Source organism: Felis catus, chromosome E1, assembly GCF_018350175.1.
Source record: "Felis catus isolate Fca126 chromosome E1, F.catus_Fca126_mat1.0, whole genome shotgun sequence".
NCBI classification, from domain to species: Eukaryota; Metazoa; Chordata; class Mammalia; order Carnivora; family Felidae; genus Felis; species Felis catus.
The window spans coordinates 20,326,777-20,341,682 of NC_058381.1; the positions used below are offsets into that span (position 1 = coordinate 20,326,777).

The 14,906-nt window shown below is 51.0% G+C and overlaps 1 protein-coding gene across 5 annotated transcripts in view; it reads left to right on the top strand.

Moving 5' to 3' along the window:
* RHBDL3 (rhomboid like 3) overlaps positions 1–14,906 on the top strand; it is a 49,212-nt gene that overhangs the window by 21,899 nt on the left and 12,407 nt on the right. For all 5 annotated transcript variants that reach the window (XM_023243712.2, XM_023243711.2, XM_023243713.2 and 2 more), the window contains 3 exons: positions 1,806–1,954; positions 4,297–4,409; positions 10,105–10,205. In XM_023243712.2, coding sequence (XP_023099480.1) covers positions 1,806–1,954; positions 4,297–4,409; positions 10,105–10,205 — 363 coding nt within the window. The remainder of the gene's footprint in view (positions 1–1,805; positions 1,955–4,296; positions 4,410–10,104; positions 10,206–14,906) is intronic.

Sequence of the window (14,906 nt, forward strand, 5' to 3'; positions counted from 1 at the left end):
GTTTCAAATTTCCAGAAACTGCAGCTCTGTAAACTCAAACCACCAATCAAGAAGAAAATGCTGACATAACTGTTTCAGAGTACTTGTACTAAAGCCCAAAGCTTTTGTTTTACATATAGTTTCAGTAACTTGGTTTCCTGGGTCCATAACAGGGAATGGGAGGGACGTGGTGGGAAGTTACTAGAAGGGGCCCACAACCAGCCAGCAATAGGGAGTAAGAACCTGGCTGTCATACCTGGTTTACAACCTGCTGACAACCTGGCAGTATGGGTGAGAACAAAAGAAAATTTCGAAGCTGACCTGAGTCTTTTTTTTTTTTTTAACAGTATTTTTTTTTCAACGTTTATTTATTTTTGGGACAGAGAGAGACAGAGCATGAACGGGGGAGGGGCAGAGAGAGAGGGAGACACAGAATCGGAAACAGGCTCCAGGCTCCGAGCCATCAGCCCAGAGCCTGACGCGGGGCTCGAACTCATGGACCGCGAGATCGTGACCTGGCTGAAGTCGGAGGCTTAACCGACTGCGCCACCCAGGCGCCCCTGACCTGAGTCTTAAAGAGACACGCAAATTGGGGCCATTTACTGTAGGACTGAAAATCCCAGGGACGCCCGGCTGGCTCAGTCAGAGGAGCTTGTGACTCTGTCTCAGGGTCATGAGTTCAAGCCCCACGTTGGGTGTAGAGATTACTTGAATAAATAAACTCTAAGAAAACAAAAAAGGCACGTGGGTGGCTCAGTCGGTTGAGTGTCTGACTTTGGCTCAGGTTATGATCTCATGGTTTGTGGGTTCAAGCCCCATGTCAGGCTCTGTGCTGACAGCTCAGAGCTTGTTTCAGATTCTCTCTCTCTCCCCCCCCCCTCCCCTTACCCCTACCCCGATTGTGCTCCCCCTTTCTCTCAAAAACAAATAAACATTAAAAAGAAAAAAAAAAGAATGGGGTGCTTGGGTGGCTCAGTTGGTTAAGCGTCCAACTTCAGCTCAGGTCATGATCTCATGGCTTATGGGTTCAGGCCCCGTGTCAGGCTCTGTGCTGACAGCTCAGAGCCTGGAACCTGCTTCGGATTCTGTGTCTTCCTCTCTCTCTGCCCCTCCCCTGCTCACGCTCTGTCTCTGTCCTTCTCTCTCTCTCTCAAAAATAAACATTAAAAAATTTTTTAAAAAAGGAAGGAAATTTGGACACATGCTATAACATAAGTGAATCTTGAGGACATCATGCTAAGTGACATAAGCCAGCCACCTGTGTGAGTCCGCCTAGATGAGGCACCCAGGGGAGTCAAATTCATAGAGACGAAGTAGAATGGTGGTTGCCAGGGCTGGTGCTTAATGGAGACAGAGTGTCACTTTTGCAAGACTTCTGTGGATGGTGGCACTGACAGCTGCACAACATCGTGAACACACTGGATGCCACTGAGCTGTATGCTGAAAACTGATGAAGGTGGTACATTTTATGTTATGCGTATTTTACCGCAACTCAAAAAAATCACCTTGTGTAGAATTGCCTCATCCCCCAAACGGGTATGTAAGTTTTTGCTGCAATTAGTTGAAACCCCCCCCGAGCCTTTCCCGCCTCGCACCGAGGAGGTGCGGGCAGAGCCCACGTGACCATTTAACACAAAATAACCAAACCGAAGTGGGGTGAGAGGTGGCCGAGAGCTAGGCAGGGTGCCGGCCATAGGGGCTGTCCCTCATTCTCCGAGGAGGAAAAGTGACACGTTCCTGCAGGGGATTCCGAACGTTAGCACCAGAGGGGCTCCTGGCCAGTTTTGCGTCTAGTAACAGGCCCCTGCCATTCTGTTTTCATCCAGGTTGCCTTTTTCCTCTACAACGGAGTGTCGCTGGGTCAATTCGTGCTGCAGGTAACCCATCCGCGATACCTGAAGAACTCGCTGGTTTACCACCCACAGCTCCGCGCGCAGGCATGGCGTTACCTGACGTACATCTTCATGCACGCGGGGTGAGTGCCTGCCTTCGTTCGCTCTGGCTAGAGTCCCCATAGGAAAACAAGAGGTCCAGAGAGCCTAGAAGGAAATATGTTTCAGTTTGTTTTTATCTTCCTGGACACAGGGTTTGAGGTGGCTCCTTGAAACTTACCTAATACCAGAAGGTAGTTCATTACCGACACGGTATGGAAAAGGGGAAATAGATGGAGGAAAATGCTAAGTTTAAGCCCACAGTGAAAGCGGTACAAATGTAGGTTACAAGTTCATTCTGAGCTTCCTAGTGGCCAAAGCAAAAAGGGAAGTGTCAGCTACCAAGTTCATGACCCATAAACTGTGTGCGTGTCAGTGCCCCCAGAAGTGGAATAAAGGACAGGTTTCTTGAAAGCGCCTTTCTCCCAAGGTGGTCTCTATAGGTGGTGAGAGTCTTTTTGAGGAATTCTAGCAATAATTATAGTATCTGTTGAGGGGATTCCCTGCCCAGGCTGCCCAAGCCTGTGACTCCACAGTGGGTAAGACTGCTGCCTTATTTCCAGGAATGACCTCTGGCCTTCCTTGATCTTTTGGGGTGAGGAACAAGAATGGACAAAGCCTCCAAAGCCTCTTTGTCCATTCTCTGCCTCTGGGAGCTAAAAGCCTGGAGGCCAAAGTGGACAGTGCACAGATGCTCTTAGCTGAGGCCCATAGTGGTGGCCTCAGGCCTTTCTCTGGCTATTGCTTCTAATGGGGCAGTGCCTGCCTGGGAGAGCCCTTGGAGGAGTTTCTAGGTCTGTGATTTTGAGGGAGGGAGGGGCTCTTGGCTGGCGCTGCAGCCGACAGGAGATAGGGACAGCTGGCCAACATCTGGGATGAGCCCAGCAAGGTGACCTGTGATCCAGGGGCCCACTCTGGACCAGTGAATCCAGTGCGGTAGAGAGGAAGGAGTTCGGATTGGGACGCAGGAGCCCTGAGTTCCCCTCACCAGGTGTCTTCTAGTCTCAGGCTCTTGCCTGTAAACCAAGAAGACAGGACCGGAAAACCTCTGCAGTCTCTCTATGAACCTGATGCTCGCGTCCGGCTCTTTTCCAGTGCGTTTGTCTGACACTTCTAACCCTTCGGCTGGCAGTCAGGGCTGGAAGATTCCAGGCATGATAGGAGTGTAGAACAGAGCCCCATCTGTCTGAGCTACCTTGCAGGTGCCCTCCTGGGTAGACAGGTGCTCACGTGTGCCCAACATGGCACAGTGATTAGTCTCCAGGCAGGGCCTTGCAGACCAGGACCAGGACTGTGACCCAGGCCAAGGTCCAGACCCCTCATGATGTGCTCTGTTACCCTATAACTTAAACATCCCCAGGAAGCTGTGCAGGTGCTGTAGGCTCAATTTACATGAGACAGTGGATGTTAAAGAGCTTTGTAAACTTGAAAGCACACATTGATATAGCAATAGTAACATGACAACTTTTTCCAATAACATAGGCATTCGGCTAGACACCAGTTAGCAACGAGATCCGGTCGTAGATGTATGATAGTATAAGAAGGAAAGTATTCATAGGGTAAGAAAACCCAACCCTGAGTGTTGGGTAGAATGGGATTTTAAAGGATTTCATGATATTTGAAGGGATAACTTTGAATTATTAAGTTCTAAGAGATATCTCTAATACTTACAATTGTTTTGTTTTTTTTTAACATTTATTTATTTTTGAGAGAGCGAGAGAGTGAGCAAGGGAGGGGCAGAGAGAGGGAGAGAGAGAATCCCAAGCAGGCCCCACGCTGTCAGCACAGAGCCTGACTCGGGTTCCATCTCACGAACCGTGAGATCATGACCTGAGCCGAAATCAAGAGCTGGATGCTTAACTGACTGAACCACCCACGCGCCCCTCTAATGCTTGCACTTGTCCTGAAAACATCTTTCTCTTTGAACATCAGTAGCTCTTACAAATGTGTAGTGAGCCAGAGTAACTTTGTGGCCTGGTGAATGGAGCAGATTCTGCCCACCAGGAATCCGGGCTGTGTGACTGTAAGCCAGTCAGTGTCCCTCTCGGAGTCTTGGCTTCTCGTATGTGAATGGATGGATTTGCTGGATCTTAACCGTGGTGAGGCACCGTCTCACTATGGCAGGTGCAGGCATTGCCAAGCACTGCCCAGGCCCTGCACTGTTCCTTCCTGTCCCAGGTGGCAGGCAAGGTATGCTGTTTCCAAGACGACCTGTCTACATTGTAATTCCTGTCCCTTAGACCCAGACCATGAGCTCCTCAAGGTAGGTATAGGGTCTTATTCCCTGCTGGATCCCCAGCATCTTGGCATACAGTGTTTGTTGAATGAATGAATGAGTGAGTGAATGAATGAATGAGTGTATGAATGGAGTGGTCTTTCTGTACAGGATAGAACACCTGGGACTCAACGTGGTGCTGCAGCTCCTGGTAGGGGTGCCCTTGGAGATGGTGCACGGAGCAACCCGCATTGGGCTTGTCTACGTGGCTGGCGTTGTGGCAGGTAGGCAGGTGGGCTGCAAGTCCACAGGGGTAAACTTCCCCAGGGTGGCTGGGAGACCCCATGGGATTGGGCAAGCCCCCGGCCTCCAGCAATGCAGGACTCCCATCGCCAAGGCTCGTAACTACCAGGGTTAGCGAACCTCCTCTGGAAAGGGGACTACCATCCAAAGAGGGAGGCATGTGATGGCAAGGGGAGGAGACCACAGGATGTGGAACAGGCAGATTGACCGGGGTTTCTGTCTTTATACTGCCATGTTGTAGCTGTGTGAGTTTGGGGAAATTCCTGAACCTCTCTCGGCCCCCTTAGGTTTTAGGAGGGAACTAATAAGATCTGCCTGTAGGGTGTTAGGAGGGTGGAGTGAGGTGACAAATGGAGTAACAGTGCCGTATAAACTGCACAGGCACAGTAAGATCCCTGTAGGGACATCCAAGGTGTGGGTGGAGCCAGGCCCACCCACCAGGTCTACACCTGTCCCCTTGATTGACCCCCTGCTGACAGGAAGCGGGTCTGGCCTAAGAGGTAGTGAGCACTCACGCCAGCTGGAGGAGACTGGGGCCCTAGCTGACTCTGCTCACACGGCGAAGGACCATGACCTTGAGGATGGCCGGCCCTGTGGCCAGTGGGACGCCCCCTCTCCTTCCCTGGAGGGAGGTTAGGCTGGCTGGGGTGAGCCGGGGAGAGCAGACTGCATTTCTGCAGAAAGAGTCTGCACCAACCGGGTTTCTGAACAGACGGATCTCCCTCGTGATGTTTCCAACCTTATAGCTGGCTGCTGCTTCTCCTTCTCCTCTTCTTCTTCTTCTTCTTCTTCTTTTTTTTTTTTTACAAGGTTTGCCGCCTCAGCTCTTCACCTTGACAGCTGTGCCCAAGGGAGCTTTGTGTGTATGTTTAAGTAAGATCTTAATCCTTTCTGAGTGGCATTAAAGTTGTCATCAGGAGAGCAGGGCGGCGTTGACCTTGTAAACAAGGAGCAGACAGGGACCCTGGGAGTAACTGAGGTGGCTTCAGGAATCCAAGAGGGAAGGGTCCCACCCCACTCACCCATTCGAGGCTGGTCTGCTAGTTCAGGAACCCTCAGCTTGGGAGATTGGCCCCTCACCTTCTTCATTTCTCTGTGTGCTGCGGGTGAAAACTTGGCCACCTCGGACAGCACCCACATGAGCTTCCCCAGCATCCAGCACCTTCCACATCCTTTAGCAAAGGTCTAATGAGGATCTCTGTGTGCCAGACTTAGCCACCCACGCAGTCCCCAAGTCTTGACATCTGGAGATTCATAGCCACATTTTCTATACCTACATACCCAGAGACCCAGATGGTTAATGGCGAGGAACAGGAAAGACACTCATAACACTTGCAGTTAGTAGTCAATTAGATGGGAGTGCCAATAACCCAGAAGACGGAAGTAAGATTCAAGATGACTCAGGCCTCACCCAAACTGATGACACCCAGCAGGAAGGCAGTGCAGGTGTCACTCGCCAGTGACCCCGGTGCAGAGTGGGATGGTGCACAGACAGAAGGGATCCTTGCCAACCAGACAGGAGGGGGTGGGGCTGTATCATAAAGCAAACAACATGTACTATTCTGTCTGAGGCATTGATTCAGACCAGAGGTCACTCTGGTCACCATAAATCATGTCATTGATCTTCTGGACTGAGTTGATTGATCTGCCTGCACCCCTTCCTTCCCTGTCTACTCTGTGTGCATCCCAGCTCAGAGAGGCGGCTCCATTCACAGCCAGCCAGACCCTGACCGGATAGCCAGTAGTTAGCAAGTGTTGGCCATGTGCAGGCAAGCAACCCCTCGAGGCAAGTACTATTACTCTCCCCTTGCTGCAGGTGCAGAAACAGCCTTAGGGTGTCTCAGGGACTTGCCCGAGAAGACCTAGCTGTAAGTGGCGGAACTGGCCCCAGACCCAGGCTGCCTGACCCCAAAGGCTGTGCTTCAACCCACTACCGTATGTTATGAGAACCAGAAGGCAGGCCTTGTCCTTGTGCATGTTATTTATTGTCAGAAACCAAGGGAAGTCTTTTTTTTTTTCCTAATGTTTTTATTTTTGAGAGAGAGAGAGAGAGAGAGAGAGGAGCGCAAGCAGGGTAGGGGCAGAGAGAGAGGGAGATAGAGAATTCCAAGCAGGCTCTGTGCCGTTATCTCAGAGCCCGATGTGGGGCTCGAACTCACGACTTGTGATATCATGACTTGAGCGGAAGGTGGGTCGGACACGAACCAACTGAGCCACCCAGGCGCCCCGCCCAGAGAGGTCTTAATAGACATCAGACCCCACCATTTAGCTCCTGCCCAATGAAAATATTGCAAAGGCAAGGCCATCACATTTTGTAGCAATGACAGCCAACCTCTGCCGAGCACATCCGATACTCTGGGCCTGTGATAGAGGATGCACATACGTTTTTCCTGTATTGGCAAATCTTATGAGGTGGGTACCGTCACCCCCATGTCACAGGTGGTTCAGAGAGGTGAAATGACTAGCTCAGTTTTCTTAGAAGGACGAGGGAAGTACTAGAAGTGAGTGGGAGCCCCATGCTTCTAACCAATGCTTGAGGCTGACGTGTCTCTTGCTTCTAGCTAACTATCACGTGGCTAAAACTTAGGTACTTTAAAAACCAGTATTTCAAGGGCTCCGCCCAGCTTTTCTTATAGATTATATAGATGATACACCACGTGTGCATCCCCAGAGACTTAACTCAGGGTTTGGCATATGTTAAGCAGCAAATGTTTGTAGAACAAAGGAGAGAATACATACATAAATAAAGTTATATTGCTCAAAGGTAGATGTTCTGCTGATTTCTATTTGGATTTTTTTGTTTTAATGGCCAAGGGAGACGTTGGAAAACACCTGCTTTAAATTATTTCGGGCTAACATTATCATAGCTGTGCATTATGATAAAGTCACCAATTTATCTGCGTGCTGGTGTGGGCCCAGAACTTTTTCAAGAGAGTTCATAGTCCAACCAGAACTAGTCCCTTGGCCTGTGCAGAGGTGCGTTTCACTCCATCTTGCCATTCTATCCCCATCCTCTGCCCCATGACGTCTGGGGCAGTCATACTGGCCTTATGGAACTGTCATCCATGAGGCTAGGTTCCACACAGCTTGTCCAGAATCCTGCGTGGCCCAGGCTTCCTGCCCCAGGATGACCTTTATTTATTTATTTTTTTAACATTTATTTATTTTTGAGACAGAGAGAGACAGAGCATGAACGGGGGGAGGGCCAGAGAGAGAGGGAGACACAGAATCTGAAGCAGGCTCCAGGCTCTGAGCTGTCAGCGCAGAGCCCGATGCGGGACTTGAACTCACGGACCGTGAGATCGTGACCTGAGCGAAGTCAGACGCTCAACCGACTGAGCCACCCAGGCGCCCCCCGGGATGACCTTTATTACTATATTGATATGTATGCATGCCCTTGTTCCCAGTCCCTCTAGTCCAGGGCTAACCTGCAGCCACTTGAGGAAATCTTTCTGCCATACACGGAGGGCCGGTGAGTCCAGATTGTTACTTTCGGGATTCTAGAACCAGGATCCAAACCTCGGATCCTGGATCCCAGAATCTCGGGCTGTTGAATCTCTCTGATCTGGAAGGAACTCTTGAGGTCCCCTCCAGTGGCTGCCAAATTTTACTCCCCAGGCCCCACCCCCACTCAGCCATAGGCTCTCCGCGCTCTGCTCCATGGGGGTAGGGGTGTGGGTAAGGTTTCCTTTGAAAAGAGGGTTTCACTGCTCAGAAGTTGGTAAGCCTTAGACCTCTTTATGTCACAGAAAGCTGAAGCCCAGAGAATGTAGGGGCTGTGCCCAAGGTCACGCAACTAGCCAGCCACGCCCCCATTCCAGACTCCTGCCAGAATCCCAAATTGACCCTTGACCCCGGGGTCGTGGACCCCTCTCCATAGGTAGGGTGAGAGAAAGGTCAGGGTGGGGAGGCTGGACCCTGGGGGCTTCCCCACCACCTCCCTACCGCTGCGGATGCCCCTGCACCCGGGAGGCCGACAGAGCAGAAGCTGGGCCTGCGAGAGGAAAGAGGCCAGCCCAGGGAGGCTGGGGCTTCCTCTGTCCACGCGGTAATTAATGAGCGGCTCCGTCTCCAGCGGCCAGCCCTCCACAGCCCCGCAATGCAGCCTTCCTTGCGGGCCCTGCCCGGAGAGCGTGGGAATCCTTTGTCATGCAGATCCCACTGCCTGTCTGTTTGCCACCCTGGGATTTTTTTTTTTTTTTTCTGTTATATATGGCTGACCCCTTGGCTAGGCAGTAAAAAAAAAAAAAAAGAAAAAAAAAAAAAGAAAATGATCTGACAATAGATCAATACCTAATTAAAGCCAGAGGGAAGGCATGAAAGGGGAGAAGAAAGATTTATAGTCACCCTGGGAGGGGAGAAGGACTTGGGAGTTCTCGATTCCTGACAGTGCTTTTTCCTGGGAGATCACATCCCCCTTGAGACCAAGAATTTGCCATAGGGATCTCCCAGCGAGCTGAGGAGCCTTGAGAGAGGTCTGAGGGGGCAGCGAGGCAGGGGAGAAGGCGGATGATGTTCTAGGGCTCCCGATGCCCAGGTGTGTTGGGCGCCCGGGTTCCCGGGTTGAGCCCAGCCTCCTCCTAAGTAGCGGACCCTACATTTGTGTGGAGCCTGCAGTTTGGCACTTCTGCCCATCTCCACCCAGGCAGCGGCTAATTGGCTCCCGAGCCTGCGGGCATTTTCCAGTGGTGGTTTCTGCGCACTCACCCAGGCCAGCCACCTCAGCCTCTGAGCCCTGGGCTCTACCTCCTGGTTATTTTTAGTCTCTCGTGTCCTTCCCTGGAAGCCAAAGCATTGATCACACTTAAATGAGACCAGAACAATACATTTCCCTTCTCCTCTCTGCCCAGCTTCCCTTCCAGCACAAAAGTTTGTCATCCCCCAGACCAAAAGTCTACCCCCTTCTCCCCCCAGAGGGTATGACATCATCTCTCTCTCTTCCCTGGGACTTTTCAAGGACATTTTTCCTCCGGCGGAACCCCCACTCTGGAGATTCTGTTGGCCTTTTGTCACTCGGCCAGAGGGAGGGAGGTCGGAGGTGAAGCCAAGCGGGTTTCTAGATGCCGTTGAGCAGAGAAATGCTGTGGAGCGATGGTGGAGGGAGGAGGCTGACGTCTGTCTGTACCAGTTCGGGGAGTGGCTGCCGTTGAGGCCGCGAGCGTGGACTTCGTGTCGGCAAAGCTGGACTCAAGTCCTGGTTGCAGCCCTTCCTACCAGTGACTCTGGGCTCAGCCTCCTCGCCTCTGCATTGAGGCTGCTGTCACCCTCCTCAAAGGGCGGCCTCGGGGGTTAAACGGGCCGATGTAAGTAAAACGCGTGGCCAGCGCGCCATACACGGTGGCCCACGCATGGCAGCTGACCCTGCAGTAAGTACTGCTACCGTTTGTTATCGCTCGGAGCCCCGAGGTAACGCCAAGCGGGGCAGAGTTGCAGTGACAGGCAGGTGGTCCCTTCCCTCCACTGGGTCTTCTTCTGTAAAAGAAGTTCGAATCAGATGGCTCTTTCAAGCCGTGAATTTAAGCTTTTAGGAGGCCCCAAGGCGACACCGGATGAAAGGAAGAGATGGAGCCTTTGCTCCGGGGTCTTACCCCCTGAGGCTGCTGCGTGTGAGGGCCTGGGGCAGGGGCAGGGAGTTCGTGCCAGCACCCTTGAATTCCTGATGTCTCTCTGTACCAGGGTCCTTGGCGGTGTCTGTGGCTGACATGACTGCACCAGTTGTGGGCTCCTCTGGAGGGGTGTATGCACTCGTCTCTGCCCATCTGGCCAACATCGTGATGGTGAGCACCTGCTGTCCCAACGTGCCTATCTCGGCCTCCTCTCTGCATGTCAGTCCTCACCGGGGATCTTCTTTGACTCCCCAGCTCAGGCCCAGAAATGCCAGGCAGACCTGGCTGGTATGAGGGCTCACTGACACCTCACCTTTTGCAGGCTGATTTCAAATGGGGCTCTTCCATATACGATTCATATTTTTTCCTTCTTGCCTATGAAATTACCCATTTCCCTATGCTACCCCTTTCCCATTCAGCTTTAAAAAGTGTTACAGTAGGGGTGCCTGGCTGGCTGCGTCAGTAGAGCCTGTGACTCTTGACCTTGGGGTCGTGAATTCAAGCCCCACGTTGGGACTAGAGCTTAATTTTAAAAAAGAAAGACAATGTTAGGTATCTCTGGGTGGCTCAGTCTGTTAAGCACCCAACTCTTGATTTTGGCTCAGGGCATGATCTCACAGTTCATGAGTTCGAGCCCCACATTGGGGCAGTTGACAGTGCAGGGCCTGCTTGGGATTCTCTCTCCGCCCCTCCCCTGCTCTCTCACTCTCTCTCAAAACAAACAGATATTTAAAAAATAATTGAAAAAGGGCGCCTGGGTGGCTCAATCAGTTGAGCCACCGACTCTTGATTTCCTCTCAGGTCATGATCTCTCGGTTCGTGAGGTCCAGCCCCACATTGGGCTCCGTGCTGACAGTGCAGAACCTGCTTGGGATTCTCTCTCTCCCTCTGTCTCTACCGTTCTCCTGCTCTCTCACTCTCTCTCTCAAAATAAATAAACTTTAAGGGGCGCCTGGGTGGCCCAGTCGGTTAAGTGTCCAACTTCGGCTCAGATCATGATCTCACAGTTCATGAGTTCAAGCCCCACATCGGGCTCTGTGCTGACAGCTCAGAGCCTGGAGCCTTCTTCGGATTCTGTGTCTCCCTCTCTCTCTGTCCCTCCCCTGCTCGTACTCTGTCTGTCTCTCCCTCAAAATAAATAAACGCGAAAGGAATTTTAAAAAATAAAATAAAAAATAAACTTTAAGAAAAATAATAAAAATTAAAAAAAGACAACTTTAAAGAGTATTACAATCCTTGACCACTAGCATGCATCGTAATTGTAATCCGTTGCTTGTCACAGATGATTAAAAGTAAAGGGATCTCAGCAAAATTCTCAAAAAGGAAAGGAGCCTCTAAGAGGTTAAATGATTTGTCCACAGTCACAGTGAAGATTGTGGCAGGTCGGGACTTGAACCCATACTTCCTGACAGCCACTCAGGTGTCATTCCCTTACACCAGCCTCTCACAGTGTCGGGACACGGCCATTCCTTTCCCAGGCTCTTTTTTGCCTTTTCCTGAAGGGCATTCTTTTCTTAAGATTTTGTTTTCTAAGTCATCTCTGCGCCCAAAATGGGGCTCGAACTCACAACCCCGAGACCAAGAGTCACACGCTCTGCCGGCTGAGCCAGACATGCCCCTCCTGAAGGGGATTCTAGCGTACTAGCTGAGAGCCCAGGCTCCGGAGCCAGTCAGCCCAGATCTGAGTCCTGGCTACTTACTTCCCAAAGAGGCACCTTGGGCACATTACTTAACTGCGCTGTGCCTCAGTTTCTACATCTGTGAAACGAGATGATATTGATAAATGAGATAAAGTGAAAATAACCTATTCAATATAAAGGTTAACTCCCTCCTCCTCCAAGAAGAGGCCAGGGTTGGACCCTGAATGGAGACAGAGTCTTTAAGGAGAGAAATAGGAATCCGTCTGATAGTCCCAGAGGAGGCCAAAGTCCTTGTTTTAGAGGCAGTCGGGAGGAGGAGTCACCGGGAGCGGCCCTGCAGGCCTGATGCCCACCAGGGAAGGCCCAGGTTCTACTCATCCCTGGTGCCTGGCCCAGGGCTGGCCAAGTGGCAGGTGGTGCCAAGTAAATTTTTTTAAGATTAAAGAAAATGTTGATTTTGAGAGAGCGCACACGTGTGCAAGCGGAGGAGGGGCAGAAAGAGAGGGAGAGAAAATCCCAAGCATGCTGCACGCTCAGCACGGAGCCCCATGTGGGGCTCGGTCCCATGACCCCGAGATCATGACCTGGGCCGAAATCAAGAGTTGGATGCTTAACCGACTGAGCCACCCAGATGCCCCAGTTTTTTTTTTTTTTTTTTTAAGTAATCTGTACCCCCAACGTGGGCTCTAACTTACCACCCCGAGATCCAGAGTCGCACGCTCCACCCACAGAGCCAGCCAGGCACCCTCCTCCCACCCCCAACTAAATTTTGAATGAAGGAAGGAAAGAAGGAATGAGCAGCGTCTAGAAACGGCATCGCTTCCCCCCCAGGGTCCTCCTGTTCTCACCTCCCTCCTCTGTCACTGTCTTCACCCACGTGGAGGATGTGTGAATGCTGTTACAACGTCTGGAGTTCCTAAATTCTCCCATTTCTTCTTTATTATTTATTGTCACTGTCACCTGCCAGGCTCAACACACCATCCCTTTTCTTTTCACCAAAGTCCCCTTTGTACATCGAGAGAGTGAGCGAGCGGCAGAGGGACAGAGGGAAGGAAAGGAGGGTGGGGGGAGAGATGGACCGACAGACACCAACGACACTGACTCATCTGAATTTTGGTAACTTCACGTGAGCACCTGAAGAGACACAGCAGGTGTAGGAAAGCTTGCGTGGACGTGCAAGTGTGTGTGTGTGTGTGTGTGTGTGTGTGTGTGTGTGTGCACGTGAACTTACACACGTGTGCGTGCGCGCACACACACACACACACACGGCCCGGTCCGCTGAAGATCCTGACAGCACAGGGCTGCCTCACACAACCCTTTTAAATGGGTCATTCTGTATCGGTGCCACAGCTTTCCCCAGACACAGCTTTTTCTCCGGATTCCACCTCCGCCGCTCCCCCCTCCCCCTGCCCCAGTTCCCTTCTGGAGGGGATGGAAATGCTAACAAACTCCCCTCCCCGCCCCCCCCCCCCCCAAGATGTGTACGTGTGTGAGGGGACCGACAAGCACAACTAAGAAGAAATAAACAGTTCATAGAGAGGCCCTGTTTCCACCCCCTTCCCTGCAGCATGGGAAACAGCCCTGGGGCCCCAGAAGTTCCCATGGTGAGGGCAGATCACCCCAAGAACCACGGGGTGGGGCATGGGGCTCGAGGAGGGAGGTGTGAAAGCAGTTTTGTTGCCGTTTACGCTTCTTTCTGGCAAGCAGCCCATGGCCTGTGGTGGTGGAGATGAGCAGTCCCATCCGAGAGCCCACTACCCTTCTAGAAGGACATGGGAGCGTCGCAGTCCCCGGAGCATGACATATGGTAGCCTTTCCCTAGAAAGTTGTGTGGTGCTTATCTGATGGTGAAACAAACCTCGTTTTCTCATTAGAAAGGTTGGTTTCCTTTCAACAAGAGGCCACCTTTACCCAAATTAGCTCAGCGCCCAGCACTTGAGAGATGCATTAGCACGAACCCTATACATTGGCCATTTCTGTGGGTCAGAAGCATTTAAACATTGGCAATTTCCATCTAATAGGTATGCTAGAATTTTGAATTCCCAAATGAAGACTTGTGTGTGAGTGTGTGTGCGTGTGTGTGTGCAGCAAAACACCTTGTCAGAACAGACAGGAGAAACAGCATGCTAGTCAGAGAATCTAGACGTGAGTACTGGACCGACCATCTTAAAAGCTGTGAGTTGCTTCACTTCTCAGGGTCTCCGTTCCCTCATCTGCAGCCCCTCTTTACGGGGTAGTTGTGAGACAGACATGGAGAGTGAAAACAGTGGATGTGAAAATGCTTTCCATGTGGCAAATCACCACACAGCTGGGGGATCGCGTGTGGGTGCGGGTGTGTGTTTACATATCCTTGAATACGTATAATTTTCTGTGTTTATCAATTTTGCCTGTTATCTGTAGGAGCAATTAGAAAACGTGTCCCTTTTACATCATACACAAAACAGAAAAAGTGTTCAACACTTCTGTTCTCAGGACTAAGTGAGGATTCTGCCTTAAATGAAAGCATGTCTTGTTTTTCATGAAAACTCTCTGGGTTCCAGGGGTGCCTGGTTGGCTCAGTCGGTAGGGCGTGACACACTTGATCTCAGGGTCATGAGTTTGAGCCTCATGTTGGGTGTAGAGATTACTTAAAAATAAAATCTTGGAACACCTGGGTGGCTCAGTCAGTTGAACGTCCAGCTCTTGGTTTTGGCTCAGGTCGTGATCTCACAGTTCATGAGATCGAGCCCCACGTCGGGCTCTGTGCTGACAGTGAGGAACCTGCTGGGGATTCTCTGTCTCCCTTACTCCCTGCCCCTGCCCTGCTCACGTGCGTGCGCATGCTCGCTCGCTCGCTCTCTCTCTCTCTCTCTCTCTCTCTCTCAGAATAAATAAACTATGTAAATAAACCAACAAAATCTTTATAAAAAAAACCCACTCTGAGTTCCAAAAAGCTTACAGTTTACATCAAGGATTAAGTTCAGAAAATATTTCAACAAAAAAACTGGATGGTGTAAAAAACTTGCAATCAAGACTTCTTAGTTTATTTTTTTATTATTAAAATTATTTTTTATTTTTTATTTTTAAATTTGTTTTATGTTTATTTCTGAGACAGAGCATGAGTGGGGGAGGGGCAGGGAGAAAGGGAGACACAGAATCGGAAGCAGGCTCCAGTCTCTGAGCTGTCAGCACAGAGCCCGACGCGGGGCTGGAACTCACAAACGTGAGATCATGACCTGAGCCGAAGTCGGTC